Below are 23,235 nucleotides of genomic sequence, written 5' to 3' on the forward strand. Positions count from 1 at the left end.
CTCCTGGTATGCCCCGCGGAGGACTTTACGGTCCACAAATAACAAAACTTTGGAGGTCCAAAGCCTCAAGGAGGTTAGATTGGTTTCAACTAGGGCCAGGACCTTTTCAGCATTGGTTCCAACGTGGTGGAACACTCTGTCACAAGAGACTAGGGCCGTGCGGGACTTGACATCTTTCCGCAGGGCCTGCAAGATGGAGCTGTTCCGCCTGCCCTTTGGTTTGGACTCAGTCTGACCCTTATGTTTTCCCTCCCCTTACGGTTTTGATCTATGGGCTACTTTTAAAACGAGGCTGCATTTTAAATTGCATTTTAAATTGTATTTTAAATTGCCCCCCCATTATGTTTTTACTGTAATTTTACTGGTGTTAGCCGCCCTGAGCCCGGCTCTGGCCGGGGAGGGTGGGGTATAAATAAAATTTACTATTATTATTATTATTATTATTATTATTATTATTATTATTATCATTAAAAATAACAATTCCCTACGATAGTATCGCAGAATTGTAGAGTTGGACAGGGACCCCTAAGGATCATCCAGTCCAGCCCCCTGCTTAAAAACCTCCAATGAAGGAGAGCCCCCCACTTTCCATGGGAGTCCATTCCACTCTCAAACAGCTCTTACAGTGAGAAAGCTATTCAAAGGCTTTGGAGCGAAAAAAAAGGGAGCAGGTTTTGGGCACTCCACCCTCCAACTGTCTTTCAAACCAGGAAATCATGCCAAGGAAGTAAACCAACAGCAAGGATTTCTAGAAGCACCACTTGTGGTTTTACAACACACAGAGCGGACCGGGCTGCTGGTCCCAGATTGGAAAGGCAAGCAAGAGGCATTGCCAGAATGGGCTGCTATCATTTCCCTGTGGTGCCCCTTTTATTATTGTGTCTTCTCTGCTGCACCTGGACACATGGTGAGTGACAGCTGCCAAGTCTCACTGACTAATGCACAGAAACGTGTTGGGAGGGGGGAAAAGAAAGGTGGCTTTGGAGGGAAGCCGGAGTTCCAGAATCAGCCAAATCCTTGCCTTGGTTCATACGTGAATCAGCTGTTAATAACCCTTGGCCAAAGAAAGCAAAAACCGCAGGAATGGAAACGTGGGTTTTTGTGGCTCGTGTAAAAACATGGGCGCAGAATTACTCAAGATCAGCGAAAAACTAGGGAGCTTGTCCCTTGTACCACGAGGAGTAGCTCATAACTTTCAGCTAGAAGGGGCATGAAATGCTTCTGCAGTGACAGCAACGCAGCATGGAGTAAAATAGGCAGAGAAGAAACCAGTTTGCAACAGAACCATCTTCCTGGCTCAGTTCTGTCTGTGCCATATTTTACTTCCACTGTGCCATGGTTCCTACGGATTTTAGCCACTTTGGGAACTGAATAGCACCAGAGTTGTATTTTTTTCCCCTTTTCCTGGGAGCTGTTGAAATACGCTGGAGTGTTGTAACAGGCAAAGCCCCAGGGTACTTTGGACCCTGCGCAGTGTAGAAACTGCTGCTGCTGCTTTCTCTTTTTGGCATGGATTCTAAGGCTTGCCTCTAAGGCTTGCTTCAGGAATCTCTTTTGAACAGTTGGGTGCATGTCAATTTCGTATCGGTTTCTTCTCTAGTTGTTCTCTGGGGAGGAGGGGAGGCATGTAAATTGAGGGTAAGCCACTGGAAGCCCGGGGCCAAATCTGCCCCCACCTGAGGTGTCCATTTGTCCACCTGTTGCACAGTTGCCAGCGTAGAGACAAGTGTGGTGTGCGGATGGAGCAGTAGCTGAAATCCAAGCAGGATAACCCAGGTGTAGTCCGTGGGCTCTCTTACCATCCCTTCCTAATAGCGGCCCTCGCATTCAGCTGGTTGCTGACCTTAAAGGTAAAGGGACCCCTGACCAATTAGGTCCAGTCGTGGCTGACTCTGGGGTTGCAGCACTCATCTTGCTTTATTGGCCGAGGGAGCCGGCGTACAGCTTCCGGGTCATGTGGCCAGCAGGACTAAGCCACTTCTGATGAACCAGAGCAGCGCACGGAAACGCCGTTTATCTTCCCACCGGAGCGGTACCTATTTATCTACTTGCACTTGGATGTGCTTTTAAACTGCTAGGTTGGCAGGAGCAGGGACAGAGCAACGCCAGCTCATTCCGTCACGGGATTCGAACCGCCGACCTTCAGATCGGCACACGACAGTGCCACCCGTGACCCCGTCTTAGTTGTAAAGGTAAAGGGACCCCTGACCATTAGGTCCAGTCGTGACCGACTCTGGGGTTGCAGCGCTCACCTCACTTTACAGGCCGAGGGAGCCGGTGTACAGCTTCCGGGTCATGTGGCCAGCAGGACTAAGCCGCTTCTGGCGAACCAGAGCAGCGCACGGAAACGCCGTTTATCTTCCCACCGGAGCGGTACCTATTTATCTACTTGCACTTGGATGTGCTTTTAAACTGCTAGGTTGGCAGGAGCTGGGACCGAGCAACAGGAGCTCACCCTGTTGCGGGGATTCAAACTACCAACCTTCTGATCAGCAAGTCCTAGGCTCTGTGGTTTAACCCACAGCACCACCCGCGTCCCTGGTTGCTGACCTTGGGATCCAGCAAATGGCCTAAGAACAATAGTAGCTGTAGCACAACTGAACTAAGAGGGGCTTCTTTATATTAACAGAGCACTTGATCCATGAGGCTCAATGCTGTCTACACTGGCTGGCAGTGGCTCTCCAGGTTGCAGATTGGGATCCCTCGGAGATCTTCCTGGGGACACCAGGGATTGATCCTGGGACCTCCTGAATGCAAAGCAGATGCTCCAACCCTGAGCTGCACTCGCTCCCAAGCTATGCTAGCAGAAATCTTTATTATTAGCATTAAACAAGTCAGTATACAACCATGAGCGTTTCATAGGAAGTACTGTACACAAACAGCTGTCTACTCAGAAGCAGCTCACAGTTTAAGGCAGACAAACGGGGAGAAACTGAGGGATTGATGATTCTGAGGTTTAGCCAAAGGCCATGCAGGGAAATGTGGGTTTTAAGGAGAGTTTTGAAGGAAGGAAGAGAGGTGCTAAACTACAGGGGAGCCCAGTGAGAGACACAAAGGGATGTTTATAATCCATGATATTTTCAGAAGAAAACAATCTTTTTTAAAAAGGTTGCTGAGCTGGGGTGCAAACTGTGTGAAGGATGTTGCCATATCCCATGTCAGAATTTTTGTCTGTCTAGCCAAGTATGGAATTCTAAAAGAAATTTTCAGTTTCTGGAGAAGGTGAGCTCTTTCTGTGCCACAGTGCAGAACTCGATCTCACTTTTCTTCCCCCTCAGGTGCAGCCACGGTTCACTCTGCCTTCACAACGAGCTCCAGTCTCACCTCCACACCACAGAGAAATGCAACAGAGAAATCCACTGTTCCATTGCTAAGCAGTTCCACCACACACCCCTCAACAACAGGGACTGCCCCAGGTCCTGACCCATCATCCTCTTCAGGTAAAAGCGCTGTTCAGATCACAGCTGAGGAGACCACCACTGCTATTTCAGAAGGGTCTGTCAGCCCTGCAGAAGAAACCACCCATTCCCAAGCAAAAATGTCCACAGAAGAATTACCAGTCCCCTCACCAGCTGTACCCACACCTGGAAGCTATTCTACCAATACTAGGCCATCCAGGTTCACCCTGGTAACTTCTCATTCCACCTTCGCAGGTGAAGGCTCTCCTACCATCAGCACTATGGCCAACGTCACTTCCAATTCTGTTGCTCCCACCATGTCACAAACCACAACCAGCCCCAGTCTCACTACTACAGCACCAAAGGCAACTCAACCCACCACTGTCCCATTGCTAAGCACACTGCCAACCATGGATTTCACCACAGTAGCTGACTCCTCCACCTCCATCAGCACTGCAGTAGAAGACAGTAGCTCAACGCTGGCGGTATCCTACAGCACAGAAGAAGCCACATCTGCAGAAGAAACCACCATCCCAAAAACAGTTCATCCTTCTTCTTATCCTGGAGGAACGAGTGTTGAGCCTACACCTTTTATCCAAAGAAGTGCAGTCACTCCAACAGAATCACTAGCTAAGACCACGGATGAAAGTACCACCACTGCTGGCACAACGCCAGAAGAGACCACGTCAACAGGCCTCTTTTCCACCACCCCATCAACTGAAATCACAGGTCAAAGAGCGAGGTCCAGTAGCACTGAGCCTCAGCCAACACTCAGCCAACAGCCAACAATGTTCCTCTTCTCTTCACTGCATGATTCGACAGCTATCACTGGCACTTCAGAAGCTGGAATCACGGATTCTACTACTTTGGAAGAAGAAACAAGCCCTACAGTCCTATCTTCAGCCTTTCAAGACAAAGCCACGCCCATCACAGGATCTGTTGCTACTTTGCATACCATGACCACAGCCAAAAGCTTTGCCACCCCCAACACTGGAGCAGAAAGATCCATGCAGGCATCTGTCTCTTCCTCAGAACATCCACCAATCTTCAGCACCAGTGTAGAAGTCACCTCCACAGCCCTTTCACCCACACTCTCGACTGTTTCCCCTCCATCCACATTCTCTTCTGCAGCCCTGCAGCCCCGCACCAACTCACCTCGGACAGTTGCTGCTGGCCGTTCAACAGAGTTCATTTCCCCATCACTAGCTAAGACCACGGATGAAAGTACCACCACTACTGGCACACTGCCAGAAGAGACCACGTTAACAGGCCTCTCTTCCGCCACCCCATCAACTGAAATCACAGGTCAAACAGCGAGGTCCAGGAGCACTGAGCCAATACTCAGCCAACAACCAACAACGTTCCTCTTCTCTTCACTGCATGATTCGACAGCTATCACTGGCACTTCAGAAGCTGGAATCACGGATTCTACTACTTTGGAAGAAGAAACAAGCCCTACAGTCCTATCTTCAGCCTCTCAAGACAAAGCCACGCCCATCACAGAATCTGTTGCTACTTTGCATACCATAACCACAGCCAAAAGCTTTGCCACCCCCAACACTGGAGCAGAAAGATCCATGCATGCGTCTGTCTCTTCCACAGAACATCCACCGATATTCAGCACCCCTGTAGACGTCACCTCCACAGCCCTTGCATCCACACTCTCAACTGTTCCCCCTCCATCCACATTCTCTTCTGCAGCCCTGCAGCCCCACACCAACTCACCTCGGACAGTTGCCGCTGGCAGTTCAACATCTGGAATGGCCACCCGCCCTGGTGCTTTAGGTGATGTGGCTAGCAGCCCTACACCTGAAATCCCAGAAGCCACCAGCACTATGATAGTAGAAACTAGCTCAAGATCCCAATCGCTAGCTCCTCAAGACATAACCACATTCCAAACCACAAAGCGTAGAGAACTGACTTCAGCGGAGGACACCACCACTGCTTTTTCAGAAGTGACCATCAGCCCTGCGGAAGAAACCGCCACTCCAACAACAGTTCATCCTTCATCCTATCCTGGTGAAACGAGTGTTGATCCTACATCTTTTATCCAAAGTGCAGTCACTCCGACAGAATCACTAGCTAAGACCACGGATGAAAGTACCACCACTGCTGGCACAACGCCAGAAAAGACCACGTTAACAGGCCTCTCTTCCACCACCCCATCAACTGAAATCACAGGTCAAACAGCGAGGTCCAGGAGCACTGTTCCAGACGTAACACTCAGCCAAAAACCAGCCAAAAACCAACCAATGTTCATCAGCATTGCAGTGGAAGACAATAGGCCAACACTGCTGGCATCCCACAGTCCAGAAAAAGCCACATCTGCAGAAGGAACCTCCACCCCAACAACAGCTCCTTCTTCCCATCCTGGTGAAACCACCTCTGAGCTCACAACTTTTATCCAAAGTTATCAAGCCACTTCGACAGCACTCCTCTCCCCATCGCTAGCTGCAACCAAGGGTGAAGGTGGCATCCCTGTTGTCACATCGCCAAAACAGACCACATCAACCACAACTGAGCTCACAACCACAACTGGAAGCTCCCCTGCCCTCACCTCAGGACCACAGATGACCTTCACAACTACCTCCAGAGGTGAAGCTTTATCTACCACCAGTCAAACTGCCAAGGTCACTTCAACAGTTGCTTCTTCCACTATTTCACTGCTCCAAACCACAACAAGCAGCCCCAGTCTCACTACTACAGCACCAAAGGCAAGCTCAGCAGCCCAACCCACCACCTCATTGCTAAGCACATTCCCAGCCACGGCAGCTGAGCCCTCCACATCCAAAACTACTGTGACTGCCACAAGGCTCAACACTTTGTCAGTCTCCAGTCCGTCTTCCTCTCCAAGTAAATCCACAGCTCAGCTCACAACTGTTGCAGCACACAGTTCTCTCTCACCAACTGAAACGACAGCTGAAACTGGCACTCCAGAAGAGACAGAAGAGATCACCACCTCCATTAGCAGTGCAGTAGAAGACAATAGCTCAACGCTGCCAGTATCCTACGGCACAGAAGAAGCCACATTTGCAGAAGGAAGCACCATCCCAAAAACAGTTCATCCTTCTTCTTATCCTGGTGAAATGAGCGTTGATCCTACATCTTTTATTCAAAGAAGTGCAGTCACTCCAACAGAATCACTAGCTAAGACAACGGATGAAAGTACCACCACTACTGGCACAACGCCAGAAAAGACCACGTCAACAGGACTCTCTTCCACCATCCCATCAACTGAAATCACAGGTGAAACAGCGAGGTCCAGGAGCACTGTTCCAGACGTAACACTCAGCCAACAGCCAACTATGTTCATCAGCACTGCAGTAGAAGACAATAGGTCAACACTGCTGGCATCCCACAGTCCAGAAAAAGCCACATCTGCAGAAGGAACCTCCACCCCAACAACAGCTCCTTCTTCCCATCCTGGTGAAACCACCTCTGAGCTCACAACTTTTATCCAAAGTTATCAAGCCACTTCGACAGCACTTCTGTCCCCATCACTAGCTGCAACCAAGGGTGAAGGTGGTCTCCCTGTTGTCACATCGCCAAAACAGACCACATCAACCACAACTGAGCTCACAACCACAACTGGAAGCTCCCCTGCCCTCACCTCAGGACCACAGATGACCTTCACAACCACCTCCAGAGGTGAAGCTTCATCTACCACCAGTAAAACTGCCAAGGTCACTTCAACAGTTGCTTCTTCCACCATTTCACTGCTCAAAACCACTGCAGCACCAAAGACAAATTCCAGAGCGAAACCCACCACCTCATGGCAAGCTACTACACTAACTACAAATGTCACAAGGACATCTGGTACCACCACATCGTCAACAAAGGTGACCAAAATTATTAAGGTTCCAATTTCAGCACCAGGTAAGCATATTGACTTTGACATTCATCTGAACAGGGAAGACTCACACAAGCAGGGGGGCCGACTTGAATACAATATTGGGGGGCAGTTAAGTTTGGCCCAACAGAATTGATCACATGATGTGGCTCACACACACCATTTGAATGGCAGTGGCTGTCAACCCTTGGGAGGGGAAGCCCCCTCAAACATTTGGGGTGTGTGTGAAGGGACTTCGGCCCCTGGGAGTTGGCTCCTAGGCACACAAGTACTGTGGTACCTCAGGTTAAGAACTTAATTCGTTCTGGAGGTCCGTTCTTTACCTGAAACTGTTCTTAACCTGAGGTACCACTTTAGCTAATGGGGCCTCCCGCTGCCACCGATTTCTGTTCTCATCCTGAAGCAAAGTTCTTAACCAGAGGTACAATTTCTGGGTTAGCGGAGTCTGTAACCTGAAGCGTCTGTAACCTGAAGCGTATGCATTTTGAGCTAGGCGGCAGAGCTGGAAGGAATGCAAGTATCTGTAGGCTGAGATAACTGCCCTGGGATCATATATACTCTGCGGTATATAAATTTAACAAACAGACAGATAAGGCTCGCATTATCCTAACCCTAAGAAGTGGGTTTATTGAACATTCACCTTGCACAGAACATAAACAGAGCTCAGACTACATCTGGTTTTTATCAAAATTGTTGTTGTTGTTGTTGTTGTTAATCTTTTATACCAAGGTAAGTAACTCAAAGCAACTTATAATATATTAACAAGCACGTACATCATCATCATCATCATTATCATTATCATTATTATTATTATTATTATTATTATTATTATTATTATTAGTTCTGCATGGGAGGGAGCCTCACAACTGGGGCAGTACCACAGAGAAGGGTCTCCTCATGTTCCCCACAAGCAGCCCCTCTCCCTAGTCTCAGGGCCTGGGCTGGGTGATGGGGCCAACCTATGTGGGAGGGGCTGGATCCTTTGCAAGGATAGAGCTGACTTGTCTTCTTGTGGCTCCTTCAGCTCCTTCCGCAGCTCCAGGTGGAACCAAGAGGCCCCCGCCAAGACCTTCCTGCCCTTCTCTACCTCCAGATACAGGTAAGCTCTTGTCATCCAGGGACTGAAGCATCCTGTGTTGCTCTTCCTCAATCTCACCTGACTTTGCAATTTCTCTTCCTGCTTCCTTGCCCTGACGGGACGTGGGGTAGTTGAATGCCTCCCGTCATGAAAAGCAGGATATAAATGTCATAAATAAATAAAGTAATTAAATGACAGGCATTTATACAAAGACACATGATGTGGAGAAAAGGTTTTTCTTCTTGTCTGCTAATTCTGGGACTTGTGGCTGAACTTACGCAGAAAAGGAACAAATGTGGTTTGTGTGTGATTTTCTCCTCTGGCAGGTGGGACCCAGGTCATCTTGTCAATGGGCTTGACCACTTCCCTGAATATCTCTGACCCCACAACCCAAGAGATGGTTTTGAACAAGGTGAGGCTTCCTTATTATCGTACGGAGTCCTCCAGGCAACTTCTGATTTAACATGGAGCGATTTTAAGGGCTTGGTAACCATAATATCAGCTCTGTTTGGATCAGTCATCATTCCTTCTCTTAGTAATAATGTGATAATGTTTTCTGAAAGATTTAGTCTGAATCTGAGTGGCCAATGGCCACTGACTTTGTAGGGCTTTTTATTGCCATTATTATTATTAAACAGTCTCAAAATATCTGTGGGATGTACGCAATTTTGAAGTAAGGGATCACATCCAAGCCAAAAGATTACAGAATGTATTCTTCTTTCTTTGCTGATCACTTGTAGCCAAGTGTCTTCCATGAACAAGGTCTCTTTTTTTAATAAAATAAATAAATAATATTTATTAAGAGTTTAAAGATTACAAAAAGAAGAAAAGGAGTTAAACAAAACAGAACAATACAATACAAAAAACCCCACTACTTATCTTAACAAAACAAAAACAAAAACAGAAACAATTAAAAACACATCCAATATTTCCATATCTTATCTTTCATTTACTAGTTTCAACGACCTCCTCACACCTCCCTTTTTTGTATTCCAGTTCATTTAGCTATTTCAGCAAATCCTTTCCATCTTTCTCAATTTTTGTCCTATAATTTATCTTAACACAATCTAACCTTATTTTTTCCCTTTAGTCCATTAACAATCTATTTTTACTTAATTCTTTATAACATTTCTGCTAAAGCCATATAACTTCATTCCAGCATCCTTCTAACATTCACTAATTTTACAGTGTTTCTGTAAATAGTCCTTAAATTTTTTCCAGTCTTCTTCCACCGACTCTTCTCATGAACACGGTCTTAATAGTGAGTCCGTAAGTGACTGTGGAGGCCAATTCTGGATCCACACGTCCTTCCATAGTGGGGACATAGGTTTCCAGGTGGGAATTGATCATGGTGTGGATTTGCCAAGCGTGCCTTCCTCTTAGCACATTTCTCCCTTGTGTTCTGAGTTCAGGTGTCTTCAAAGCCCATGACACCTTTGGTAAAGGCTGTTCTCCAACTGGAGCGCTCGCAGGCCAGTGTTTCCCAGTTATTGGTGTTTATACTACAGTTTTTTAGATTTGTCCTGCAAGAGTCTTTAAACCTCTTTTGTTGACCACCAGCATTCCACTTTCCTTTTTAAAGTTTGGAATAGAGTAGTTGCTTTGGAAGGTGATAATCAGGCAACTGAACAACATGACCAGTCCAACGAAGTTGATGTTGAAGAACCGTTGTATAAGGGGGTATGGTGTTGCTTGTGTGTAAAGCTCAAACTGCTCCGAGCTGTGTAGTTTGGACAAAACCTTCTCCCTAGGCTGGACAGTCAGTACACCGTGACTGTCTCAATCACTGGAAGAATCCGTCAGTGGGTGTTTCCTGAATTTCTTCCAACATAAGAGTTCTTTCACACCCAATCGTCGTCTCCCTTCTCTGTGCGAAAGCTGTCTGCGCAGAGTGGGCATCCCCAGAGGAGGTCCTGTGCTCTCCCTGCTGGTTTCACTGGCAGAGTCCTGGAGCCTTCTCTCCGCAGCTCCCTCGGACTCCCCTTTCTCCCTGGTGTCACCTCTATCTCCTTCCCCAGCGGAAGCGTCCTCTCTCCCTTTGCTGGTTCCCTCTCCAGATCATCATTTGGGAGCCTCAGCGCCACCCTTGGCTCCGATGGCAGTTCCCTGACATCCACCTCCCTCCCAGGGCCCTCCCCACCCCCGCCCCGGTTCCTGGGCGGTGAAGTGGGAAACCCCTGGAACGAACTATCCCCTTCCTCTGATGATTCAAACATAGTTTTCCACCTGCTGCTGTTCCTGTCCTCTGCCCAATCTCCCCAATCCGACTCCTCTTCCTCTGATACCTCCCTTCCCTCTCCCTCTGAAGGAGGATACCCCACAAATTCTTCTTCATCATCCGTGGTTCCAAATTGCTCTTCCCAAAATCTTGCCAGCGGTTTCGGCTTCCTTGGAAACCGGCAATGGAACTCCCCCAGCAGACACTCATCCCTTATCTCTCCTGCAGGCACCCACGTGTTTTCTGACTCAGGCTCTCCCTCCCAAGCTACCAAATATTCCACCTGCTTCCCCTTCCACCTTGAGTCAAGTATTTCCGCTGCTTGACTACTGAGTTCCCTCTCCTCCACCTCTGGGTGACTGGGGATTTCTCTCTCTCGCCCCGGAAACTCCCTCCCTTCTCGGTATGGTGAAAGTAAAGACCGGTGGAACACTGGATGCAATTTCATGTTGGTTGGCAGTTTTAGCCGGAAAGCCACCGGATTCACCTGCTGCGTGACCTCAAAAGGTCCCAGCCGCCTTGGCCGTAATTTTTTACAACCTCCCTTGAACGGTAGCCCTTTGGTTGACAACCACACCCGGTCCCCAACCCTTATGGTCTCCCCTTCTCTGTGGTGCTTGTCTGCCTGCCTCTTGTACTCTTCCTTGGCCCTCCCAGATTCATTTTAAGCTGCTGGTGTAAGGCCTCCATTTCTTCCACAAACTGCTCCGCCGCAGGCACACTCCACCTCCCCTCCACCTCCCCTGGGAAGGCTCTGGGGTGACACCCGTAATTGGCCATGAAAGGACTCATCCCTGTGGACACATGCTCTGCGTTGTTGTAAGCAAATTCAGCCAGCGCCAGCTTTTCCACCCAGTCGTTCTCTCTCTCGCTGACGTAACATCATAGGTACTGTTGTAGTATGCTATTGGCCCTTTCCGCCTGCCCGTTGGTTTCTGGGTGACGAGCCGTCGAGAAACTCACCTCAACTTGAAGCAAGCTCATGAGCTTCCTCCAGAACCTGGAAGTAAATTGCCTTCCTCTGTCAGACAAAACCCTCAAGGGGGCGCCATGCAACCTAAAAACGTGATCCACAAACAGCCTAGCCGTTTCTTCTGCCGATACTGCATGCGAGCAAGCAATGAAATGGCACATCTTGGTCAACAGGTCCACTACCACCATGACTGCTGTTTTCCCCCTGGATCTGTGCAAATCGGTCATAAAATCTATGGCTACTGCCTCCCATGGTTTCCCAGGAGTGGGCAAGGGTTCTAGTAACCCTGCGGGTGCTGCCTTCTCCCCCTTAGCCTGCTGGCATTGGTCGCACCCCCTTACGTATTCCCGCACATCTTCCCTTACTCTTGGCCACCAGAACTCCCTGGTAACAAGCAACATGGTCTTGTGCTGACCAAAGTGCCCTGCCGTGGGGTTGTCATGCAATTGCCTGAGTACCCTCCTCCTCAAATCCCCCTCTGGTATGTACAATGCTCCCCTGTAATACAATGCTTCATCCTTTTCCTGAAAACCCACTTGATTTTCACCCGCTTCCTGGAGCTCCCTGATCTTGGTTTGTCCCTCGTCAACCCTGCCAGTTCCCTTTTCCCAACCAATACTCCCCCACACACCCATCAGTTCTCGGGTATCACGTGTCACACTTCTGGTGCTCCCTCTCCTTCTAAGTATTCTGGTTTCCGGTATAGGGCATCTGCTTGGACGTTTTCTTTTCCCGGTATGTACCATATCTCAAAAGAAAATTTGGAAAACTCCTGAGCCCACCGCATCTGTCTCTGGTTGAGTACCCTTGCAGTCCTCCAGTATTCTAGGTTCTTATGGTCCGTGCACACCTGGATCTTGTGTTGAGCCCCTATCAACAAATGTCTCCAGCGTCGGAACGCTTCGTGAATAGCAAGCAGTTCCCTGTCATACACTGTGTAGTTTTGTTCTGATTTGCTCAACTTCCTCGAGAAAAAGGCGCACGGTCTCCAGTTGGAGTCTTTCCCCGGCTGGAGCAAAATGGCGCCTACCGCTCTGTCTGACGCATCTGTCCCCACCCTCATTGGCTTCTGCAGATCCACGTGCAAGAGCTGCTCTTCCGAAGCGAACGTTCCTTTTAGTTTCTCAAAGGATTGCTGTGCCTCTGCCGTCCACACGAACTTCTTCTTGCCACTGAGACAATCGGTGATTGGTGCAGTCAAGTGCGCGAAGTTCTTGATGAACTTCCTATAGAAATTCGCAAACCCCAGGAACCTCTGCACGTCCTTTCGGTTCTTAGGAGTCTTCCATTCCAGCACCGCCTGCACCTTGCTTGGGTCCATGGCTAACCCCTTGTCTGACAACCTGTAACCCAGGAATTCGACCTCTCGGGCATGGAATTGGCACTTCTCCAGTTTCACCCACAACTGGTGCTCCTGCAGCTTCTTCAGCACTTCTCTGACATCTTTTACATGCTGTTCCTCGTTCTCCGAGTAGATCAGGACGTCATCTAGGAAAGCCACGCAGTTCTTGTACAAGAGGGACCCCAACACGTGGTGCATGAACCCTTGATAACATGCTGAGCCCGATTGTAATCCGAAGGGCATAACTAAGTACTCAAAGGCTCCCAGGGGGATGAACATGGTAGTCTTCCATTCATCCCCTTCCCTTATCCTAATTAGATTGTACGCCCCTCGAAGATCTAACTTGGTGAAAACCTTTCCCTTCCTTACCCTGGTCAAAATGTCATCGATTCTGGGCATTGGGAAGGTCACCGGCTCCGATATTGAGTTTAGCCTCCGGTAATCACAAATTAATCTAAGTTCTTTTGAGTCTCTCTTGTCCACGAAAAACACTGGACTGCCCCCCACCGCCCTCGATTCTCTTATAAAACCCCTCTTCAGGTTCTTGTTGATAAACTTCCGCAACTCCTGCATTTCTCTGTCCGACATGGCGTACAGCTTACCCACTGGCAGCTGAGCCCCTGGGAGTAGGTTGATTTGACAGTCAAAGGGCCTATGGGGGGGTAGTCTATCCGCCTCCTTCTCACTGAAAACTTCTTTCAAATCAGCGTATTGTGGTGGTACCCTCACCTTTTCCTCCGCCTCCAACCCTGCCACTCTGGCTACAGCCATCCTCGGGATCTCCCCCCGTGGCAGTGTTCTACACAGTGAGCTGACCCAAAGGATACTGTGCGCTGGTGCCATCCCACTACCGGATCATGCAGCGCCAACCAGCTCATTCCCAGTATGATTGGCGGCCCGGCCAGCGTGGCTACATGAAATGCAATTGTCTCAGTATGCCTAGAAACTCTCATCTTCATGGGAGGAGTTTGGTGTGTCACTTCTCCCCCCAGGAGTTCCCTCCCATCTATGGTCGTGACTTGCAAGGGGCGCTCCAAGGGCAACAGCTGCAGTTGGTGCCCTAGTGCAAAGTCCTTGCTAAAGAAATTGCAAGAACTGCCTGAGTCCAGCAGTGCCTTCACCTTAATAGGATGTCCGTTGGGTAGCTCTAGCTCCAACTCTATGGCGATGGCTGGTCTGGGGGGGTCTGGTTTGAGCACTCTTACTGGTTGTTTGCCTGGCTGCTGTGCTCCTTGATCGGCAGCCAAGCTCTCTCGTCTCCCTGCTGTGAATGCCCCTCCTCCTCACTGCCTGCGGCCCCCACCATCCCTTGCCAAGCCTTTCTCTGCGGGCACACCCTGGCGAAATGTCCCGGCTGCTGGCAGAGGAAACACTTCCTGGTCGCTTTCCCCTCCTTTTTGCGCACCTCGCTGGAGTTTGAACCCCCCCCATGCGCGCCTCCAATTTCCATTGGCTCCTCTGGCTGGGAAGGTTGCCCCGGCATTTCAGGAATCCGGTTGTCATGCCAACGCTCTGCTTTCCCTTCCCGCCTTTCCAAAGCCCGCGCTTCGTGTCGTATTCCAATTGACAGCGCCATCTTGGTCAGCTGATCCATCGATTGCGGGCAGGGCGAGCGGGAAAGTTCGTCCTTAACCCAGGGGGTAAGCCTTCCTCGAACAGCATCTGAATAGGTTCCCAACTCACTTCCCACCCAGGTTTGTGGATTAGCATCGAAAACCGCGACCAGTACTCTCTAACTAGCCTCTCCCTCCTCAGGCTAATTCCATCTGGCCTAGGGGGCGGGGCCCAGGCTCACCTTCACCACGGCTTTAAGAGGCCTCATTGAGGCCAGGGACATCGCTGCTGCTGCATCGTGAGTCTTTGGAGTGTAAGGCCTCTCCCTCCTCAGGCTAACTCCATCTGGCCTAGGGGGCGGGGCCCAGGCTCACCTCCATGATAGTTTTAAGGACACTGGTGCTGCTGCAGCAAATGCTAAAGATGTTTTATATATTTTAAGGTGTTTTAAACGTGTTTTTATTGCTTATTTTGTTGTACCACCGTGAATGGTGGTTTTTATCTATGTATTCTTGTTTTGTTCTATCTTGTTCTGTTTTGGGGTGGGATATTGAGTGGGGTGGGGATTGGTTTTTGTTTGGGCACAATTGTTTTTTGGTTGTTTTGTTTTTCTGTTTTGTAAATGGAGGTTATTATGAGGCTTGGGATTGCTACCGTGGAGGGGCGAGGGAGGTATGGCGGTGGGGGCAGATGTTATAAGCAAAGGGGATCGAGATACAGATATGCTCGTACCCCTTCCAATCTGCGCCCCATCCCGAGAGATGAGGGTAGGGTGAGTAAGGATTACTCACCTCCTTCACTGGTGTTGTGCAATGCCAGGTCTATAGGCAACAAAACCGCCACCCTGCGAGATTTCTTTACCTCGCAGGGGGTCGACCTGGCTTGTGTGACGGAGACCTGGGTGCGCGAAGGGGTAACTGTTACCTTACGAGAGATGGCGCCCCCGGGTTTCTCCGTCCTCCACCAGTCACGGACTGTGGGCCGGGGGGGAGGGGTGGCATTATTAATCCGGGAAGATTGTTCTTTCAGGGCTCTACCATCGCCATCGATCCCCGGCATTGAATGTGTTGGCCTAGTGTGGGGCTCCGAGGAGAGCTTGGCTGTCTGGCTGGTGTACCGGCCACCTAGCGCACCAGCAGCCACCCTGTCAAGCCTGCTGGAGGCGGTGGCCGGCTGGGCCTTGGAGTTCCCTAACCTATTGGTATTGGGAGACTTCAACTTCCATGCTGATGCCACTCCCTCCTCACAGGCTCTGGACCTGGTGTCTTCCATGGCGACACTAGGGCTCTCCCAGTTTGTTTCGGGCCCCACACATCAAGCAGGCCACACGCTGGATTTGATCTTTGGCGCCGGTATAGATGTGATCATGTCTCCTTCGATGAAGGTGCCATGGTCTGATCACTACGCTCTGAAAGCCAGGATTGACTTTCCACCCCCACCCTGCTTAGGTGGTGAGCCGATTTGGGCTCGCCCGCAGAGGCTGATGGACCCTGATAGATTCCGTCAATCCTTGCGGGACCTTGCTCCCCCTGGCGACTCATTGACTGAGCTTGTTGAGGGCTGGAATACCCAGCTCCTGGCAGCCATCGATGAGATCGCACCTAAGCGCCCTCTGCGACCCCGCAGAAACCGGGCTCCCTGGTTTAGCGAGGAGCTTCGGAAAATGAAGCGGGACCTCAGACAGCTAGAGCGAGTATGGCGGGGTGCCCGTGACGGAGCCTCAAGAACATCTTATAGGGCTTTTATGAAAACCTATGAGATGGCAGTGAAGGCCGCTAAGAAGTCCTACTTCTCGGCCTCCATTGCATCCGCTAGCTCTCGCCCGGCGCAATTATTTAGTATAATTCGGTCTTTAACGTCCCTTGAAGGACAGCCAAATTTAAATAATAATCTGACACATAGCTGTGAGGCATTTGCGAGCTTTTTTGCGGAGAAGGTCCTGTTGCTCCGCCATGACCTCCCTGCCAATTTGGATACAATAAAGGAACTGGAGGCCCCTCGACTGTCCTCGGGTCCAGTATTGGACCACTTTGACCGGATATCTCCAGCCGATGTGGACAGACTCCTCCGAGCTGGAAAGCCCACCACCTGTCCTCTTGACCCGCGCCCGTCATGGCTGATTAGAGCGTGTCCAGACGAGGTGCGGGCCCCCCTGGGGGATATCATCAATTTGTCCCTTGGCACCGGGATATTCCCAGGGGAACTGAAGGAGGCAGTGGTGCGTCCGCTCTTAAAGAAAACATCATTAGATCCCTTAGATCTATCCAATTACCGCCCGGTCTCGAATCTTCCATTCCTGGGTAAGGTGATTGAGAGAGCGGTTGCTGAACAGCTTGGTAGGTTTCTGGATGAAACATCTGCTCTGGATCCATTCCAGTCCGGCTTCCGCGCTGGTCATGGGACCGAGACGGCTCTGGTCGCCCTAACAGATGATCTCCGCAGGCAGCTGGATCGAGGCGGGTCAGGGCTGCTGATTCTTCTAGATCTGTCAGCAGCCTTCGACATGGTCGATCACGAACTCCTGGACCACCGCCTTGCCGACGTGGGGATCCAGGGCACAGTCCTTCAATGGCTGCGCTCGTTTCTCTCTGGTCGGGGACAGAGGGTGGCGCTTGGGGGGGAATTGTCATCGCGCCACTCCTTGGTGTGTGGAGTGCCTCAGGGTGCGATTCTCTCCCCGATGCTTTTTAAAATCTTTATGCGCCCCCTCGTCCAGCTTGTCCGGAGTTTTGGGCTGGGCTGCCATCAGTATGCTGATGACACCCAACTCTATCTGTTGATGGATGGCCATCCTGACTCGGCCCCAGACACACTGGCGAGATGTCTGGAAGCTGTGGCTGGATGGTTACGTGGGAGCCGGTTGAAGCTAAATCCTTTGAAGACAGAGGTCCTCTGGCTGGGCCGGGACGATATGGGATTGAGGGGGCAACTCCCATCTCTTGCGGGGGTGCAATTAGTGCCAGCACCGTCCGTTAAGAGTTTGGGTGTAATCTTCGATACCTCCCTCTCTATGGAGGCACAGATTACAGCTATAACAAAGGCGGCATTTTTTCATCTCCGCCAAGCTAAGCAGTTGGCCCCTTATCTCTCTCGCCCTGACCTAGCCACTGTGATCCATGCGACGGTCACCTCCAGACTGGATTATTGTAACTCGCTCTACATGGGGCTGCCCTTGAGACTGACCCAGAAACTCCAGCGGGTGCAGAATGCTGCGGCGAGACTCCTTATGGGGTCTTCGCTGCGAGATCACATTCACCCAGTACTATACCAGCTGCACTGGCTCCCGGTGGAGTACAGGATCAGGTTTAAGGTGCTGGTTTTAACCTTTAAAGCCCTATACGGCCTAGGACCCTCGTACCTACGGGACCGCCTCTCCTGGTATGCCCCACAGAGAAACCTACGGTCTGCAAATAATAACATCCTCAAGGTCCCAGGCCTCAGAGAGGTTAGGCTGGCCTCAACTAGAGCCAGGGCCTTCTCGGCTGCGGCTCCAATCTGGTGGAACGCTCTGCCACAAGAGACTAGGGCCCTGCGGGACTTGACATCTTTCCGCAGGGCCTGCAAGACAGAGTTGTTCCACCAGGCCTTTGGTCAGGGCGCAGCCTGACTCCCTCCTCTGGCAACCTTCACAGAATATTGCTTAATCGGTTGCCATTAATTTGATTTTAATTAATTTTTATAATGAATATGTTGAATGTGTGATTATTTGATTGTTTGATTATTTGATTATTGTTAGCCGCCCTGAGCCCGGCTCCGGCTGGGGAGGGCGGGATATAAATAAAATTTATTATTATTATTATTATAACTGATTGGCTCCCTTGCTTGCAAGCCATCAGCTCTCTGCGCGCCAAGCTCTGCTCCATTTCACTCGAAAACATGTGATCCATGGCGCTAAAAAACTTCCTCAGGTCTTTTAATGCTGCATTGTCCGATGCCATCAAGGGTCTAACCCAATCCCTGGCGCCGCCTTCAAGATGCCCAATCACAAAGGCAACTCTTGCACCATCGTCCACAAAATCATCATACTGCAGTTCCAGCGCATACTGCACCTCCGTCTTAAAACCATTATAGTCCCTCGGGTCGCCCCCAAACTTATGCACCAGTCCCGGTACCTTCCTTCCAATGGGGGTGGGTTTCCCCTGAGCATCCTGAGTCCTCCTTTCATCTAGCCGCGCCGCTAGTAAAGCCAGCTGTTGCTCCAAATCTCTGTTTCTCTCCTCCAGAGTTGGTTCTCCCCTGGCTCCCTCTCCGGCGCCTGCTCCTCCTGTCAGACTCATGATGTTCCCTCTGCACAAACAATGTCAAGGACTGACGGATTGCTATAAGGGGGTATGGGGTTGCTTGTGTGTAAAGCGCAAACTGCTCCGAGCTGTGTAGTTTGGACAAAACTTTCCCCCCAGGCTGGACAGTCAGTACACCGTGACTGTCTCAATCACTGGAAGAATCCGTCAGTGGGCGTTTCCTGAATTTCTTCCAACATAAGAGTTCTTTCACACCCAACCGTCGTCTCCCTTCTCTGTGCGAAAGCTGTCTGCGCAGAGTGGGCATCCCCAGAGGAGGTCCTGTGCTCTCCCTGCTGGTTTCACTGGCAGAGTCCTGGAACCTTCTCTCCGCAGCTCCCTCGGACTCCCCTTTCTCCCTGGTGTCACCTCTATCTCCTTCCCCAGCGGAAGCGTCCTCTCTCCCTTTGCTGGTTCCCTCTCCAGATCATCATTTGGGAGCCTCAGCGCCACCCTTGGCTCCGATGGCAGTTCCCTGACACGTTGCTTCGACACTGGTGATCAGAGAGAGGGGTTCGCAGTATTAACACCCCAACAGAGCTTGCTTTGCCATTAGTGACAGTTTTTGCTGTTTCTTCAGTTTCCAGGCTGCTTCCAGCTCCGTTTGCATACCACTCTGGCTATTGCCCTCTTACCTAGCAGTTGGCTGAGCAGGGTAGAGAAAAGGACCACTCAATAGCCTGGCAGAAGCCATCACTTAGGACTCAGCTACATTGGTCAAAAAAAGTTTTGGATGCGTTATAAACATGCAAAACCAGAGAGCAAAAAAAAATTAATGTGTTTTTTACATAGCGTTTCCCCCCCTTTTGTTGCAATGATTTAATTTCGGGCTTATTTATAGCATTTTTTTTCCTGCATGAAGATCAACCCTTAGTTGAAGCTCTCTCAATTTAGCCAATTCTTTTGGGACGCTGATGAGGACTCGTAAGTGGCCAGCTAAGTTCGTTGTCTGACCCATTCAGTAAACTCCTCTGTTAGATTGTAACCTGCCTGGTTATAAAGTAAAGGTAAAGGTACCCCTGCCCGTGCGGGCCAGTCTTGACAGACTCTGGGGTTGTGCGCCCATCTCACTCAAGAGGCCAGGGGCCAGCGCTGTCCGGAGACACTTCCGGGTCACGTGGCCAGCGTGACATCGCTGCTCTGGCGAGCCAGAGCCGCACACGGAAACGCCGTTTACCTTCCCGCTGGTAAGCGGTCCCTATTTATCTACTTGCACCCGGAGGTGCTTTCGAACTGCTAGGTTGGCAGGCGCTGGGACCGAGCAGCGGGAGCGCACCCCGCCGCGGGGATTCGAACCGCCGACCTTTCGATCGGCAAGTCCTAGGCGCTGAGGCTTTAACCCACAGCGCCACCTGCGTCCTGGTTATAGGATCCCAATAACTGGAAAGAATGCAGGGCCTCATCCAGACTGAACCCCACCCCACCCTGAATTCACCACGTCATCTTTAAATGCTGATACAGTGGTACCTCGGGTTAAGTACTTAATACGTTTTGGAGGTCCGTTCTTAACCTGAAACTGTTCTTAACCTGAAGCACCACTTTAGCTAAAGGGGCCTCCTGCTGCCACCGCGCCGCCAGAGCACGATTTCTGTTCTCATCCTAAAGCAAAGTTCTTAACCTGAAGCACCATTTCTGGCTTAGCGGAGTCTGTAACCTGAAGCATATGTAACCCGAAGCGTATGTAACCTGAGGTACCACTGTTCAGTAGTACCTCTGGTTGTGAATGGGATCCATTCAAGAGGCCAGTTCGCAACATGAAAAGAGCGCAACCCGCAGCAGCACATCTGTGCACGTGCGGGTCACAATTCAGTGCTTCTGCGCATGTGCATGACGTTATTTTGTGCATCTGCGCATGCGCGAGCGGCGAAACCCGGAAGTAACCCTTTCCGGTACTTCCGGTTCACCGTGGGACGTAACCTGAAAGAACGTAACATGAAGCAAACGTAACATGAAGTATAACTGTATCCTTAACATGAATTCATATATCTTATTCATTTCCCCACCTCCTGTTTTTGTCTTTTTCTCTCCAGCTGAGACACGACCTGAACGCCAACTTCCCCTGCGCTGCCTTCAGTGTGAAATGGATAGAGCAGATGAAGTAAAGCTCTAAAGGACTCACGGCAGCCGCTGGCTGATCAGAAATGAAGGCAGAATGAGCCCCACGAAAGGAGAAGGAGAGATTCTGTAGCAGCTGAGCTCCAGTTCTGACACAAGAGTGTGAACTGATTCTGTTTTTCCCTCACATGCAAATGGATATCTCTAAGTGCAGACCCCTTGCTTGCAAAGTTTGCTCCTTATGCTTATCTGCAAATGGACCAGAGGGTTGGCATAGCACTGCGGTGAAGAGACTGAGCTACACACCCGGAAGGTCGTTGGCTCAAATTTCACTCCTGCCATGAATTCACCAGGGGTCCTGAGGCAAGCCCCTTATCTTTAATGTACTGGTTGTTTTGGGTGCTATGTTGTGCCCATCCTTCAGAAACAACCACACCCTTGCCTCGAATTGGCTAGATCCTTTTTCTTAGATCTCGAATTGACTAGATCTCTTCTCTTAAATGTCAGTCACTGCTGTGATTCTTTCCATTGGCCAAAATGCTGAAACGTGAGGGAAAGCTAGTTTCTGGCGAAACTAACAAGGAAAATAGCGCCTGCACGTGTTGCCTCACATATCAGATGCCAGAATCTTACTTTTGACAAAAAAATAAAAATAAAAAGTGCACATTTTTTTGTTTGAGAATTTAGGAGCAGTGCAGATTTTGAAAGGCAGCTGCATTTCAGCCCCACATTTCAGGGACTGCAAATTAGGTAGTTTTGCGTGGAAATTCAAACTGAATCGAACTCGTCCCTCAACCCTAGAAGCCATCAAAGGGAGACGCTTTTGTGACAATTGCAGGTGTGGACCAGCTGACCCACCCAAGAGTCGCCTCAGGAGGACTGCAAAGAGCTCAGTGTCCCATCTGGTAATTTCTTCCTTATTAGAAATCCTTCTAACACCTCAGGCCATTAGTGTCCTGCGCAACGCTTCAGGAGTTTGCTAACTCTGTGACGCCACCGCAAGTATCCAGTTCATTAATTTGGAAAGCTGTTTGGAGGGCTTGAAGGCAATCCTCTGCTCCTGTGCCCCCCCCTCGCCAAATGCCAGGTTGCATAACAGCTTAGTCACCTATTAACTCTTTAATCAGCTTGGTAAAATCAAACTAATAAACCTTTGGGCAGCTGAATTTGGTTAAATGTCACCTTGGAGGAAAGTCAAATGCTTTGTGGTGGCAGCTCCAGATTTCGAAAAGAAGTTCAGGGATGATATCTGAGAGAGGCTTCCCAAACTGAATCAGTGAGCATCATCACAGAAGGTCCTCAACTCATGGGATGCCTACGGTTTTCCATGGGGAAGAGGCAGGGGAATATTAGCATGGGATATATTTTCCATAGGGAAACTCACATGCTTGTGGGCTGTGGACCTAGATTCATTGTCTCAATCAACAGCTATGCGGTCTTTTCCACCCCATACATTTCCAAGCACAATTCAAAGTGTTGGTGCTGACCTTTAAAGCCCTAAACAGCCTTGGTCCTGTATACCTGAAGGAGCGTCTCCACCCCCAACGCCCAGTCCGGACATTCAGGTCCAGCTCCAAGAGTCTTCTGGTGTTAACCTCACTGCAAGATGTGAAGTTACAGGGAACCAGGCAGAGGGCCTTCTTGGTAGTGGCACCCACCCTGTGGAACGCCCTCCCATCAGATGGCAAGAAGATGAGTAATTATATAACATTTAGGAAACATCTGAAGGCAGCCGTTTTTAAGATTTGCTGTTTTATTATGTTTTTCTATATGATGGAAGCTGCCCAGAGTAGCTGGAGAAACCTAGTCAGATGGGCAGGGTACAAATAATAAAATTATCATCATCATCATCATCATTTATTCAGTTCTTTCATGAACCAATTTTGAAAAGCCAAATTCTATCAAAGAAAGCAAAAGAGGCACATTTAACTATTGCTGTTTTTAGATGACATCTTGGTTATGAACTGCATTCAGGTGCATTTTCCTGTTGTAAGTTGTTATGAATCTTTCACTCGCCCCCATAGAATATGACAAACAAATAAACCTACCTGGCGCTAGGTGAAAATAAATTGGAGACTTGCATTTAACCAATGAAGGTGCCTCCTAGTAAGAATCTTCTCTGCCATCCTTCAGGATAATTCTCCCAGCCTTCTGGTCTGGCTCTAAAACATGCACACTGAGGTTCAGCTCCGAGGGCCTTCTGGCAGTTCCCTCACTGAGAGATGTGAGGTTACAGGGAACCAGGCAGAGGGCCTTCTCTGTGGTGGCACCCGCCCTGTGGAACGCCCTCCCATCAGATGTCAAGGAAATAAATAACTATCTGACTCTTAGAAGACATCTGAAGGCAGCCCTGTACAGGGAAGCTTTTAATGTTTGATGTTTTATCGCATGATGATGATGATGATGATGATGTTCAGAGTATACCCGAAGGAGCATCTCCACCCCCCTTGCTCAGCCTGGACACTCAGGTCTATCTCCGAGGGTCTT

General features: G+C 49.8%; 1 protein-coding gene across 6 annotated transcripts in view; it reads left to right on the plus strand.

The window, feature by feature from the left end:
* Positions 1-782: 782 nt before the first annotated feature.
* Positions 783-23,235, plus strand: part of LOC310844726 (uncharacterized protein) — a 46,976-nt gene continuing 24,523 nt past the window's right edge. The window contains exons 1-6 of one of the 6 annotated variants that reach the window (XR_014564273.1): positions 786-907; positions 3,279-4,001; positions 4,563-7,274; positions 8,285-8,347; positions 8,653-8,738; positions 20,724-21,309. Coding sequence is in view for 5 of the 6 variants with exons in the window: in XM_083739136.1 (XP_083595262.1) it covers positions 838-907; positions 3,279-7,274; positions 8,273-8,347; positions 8,653-8,738; positions 20,724-20,795 (4,299 nt within the window). In the remaining variant the exon portion in view is untranslated. Of the gene's footprint in view, positions 908-3,278; positions 7,275-8,272; positions 8,348-8,652; positions 8,739-20,723; positions 22,597-23,235 lie in introns of those variants that run through there. The other 5 variants (XM_083739139.1, XM_083739137.1, XM_083739136.1 and 2 more) reach the window with 5 other exon arrangements.

This window comes from Podarcis gaigeae (assembly GCF_964106915.1).
Source record: "Podarcis gaigeae genome assembly, chromosome: 5".
Lineage (NCBI taxonomy): Eukaryota > Metazoa > Chordata > Lepidosauria > Squamata > Lacertidae > Podarcis > Podarcis gaigeae.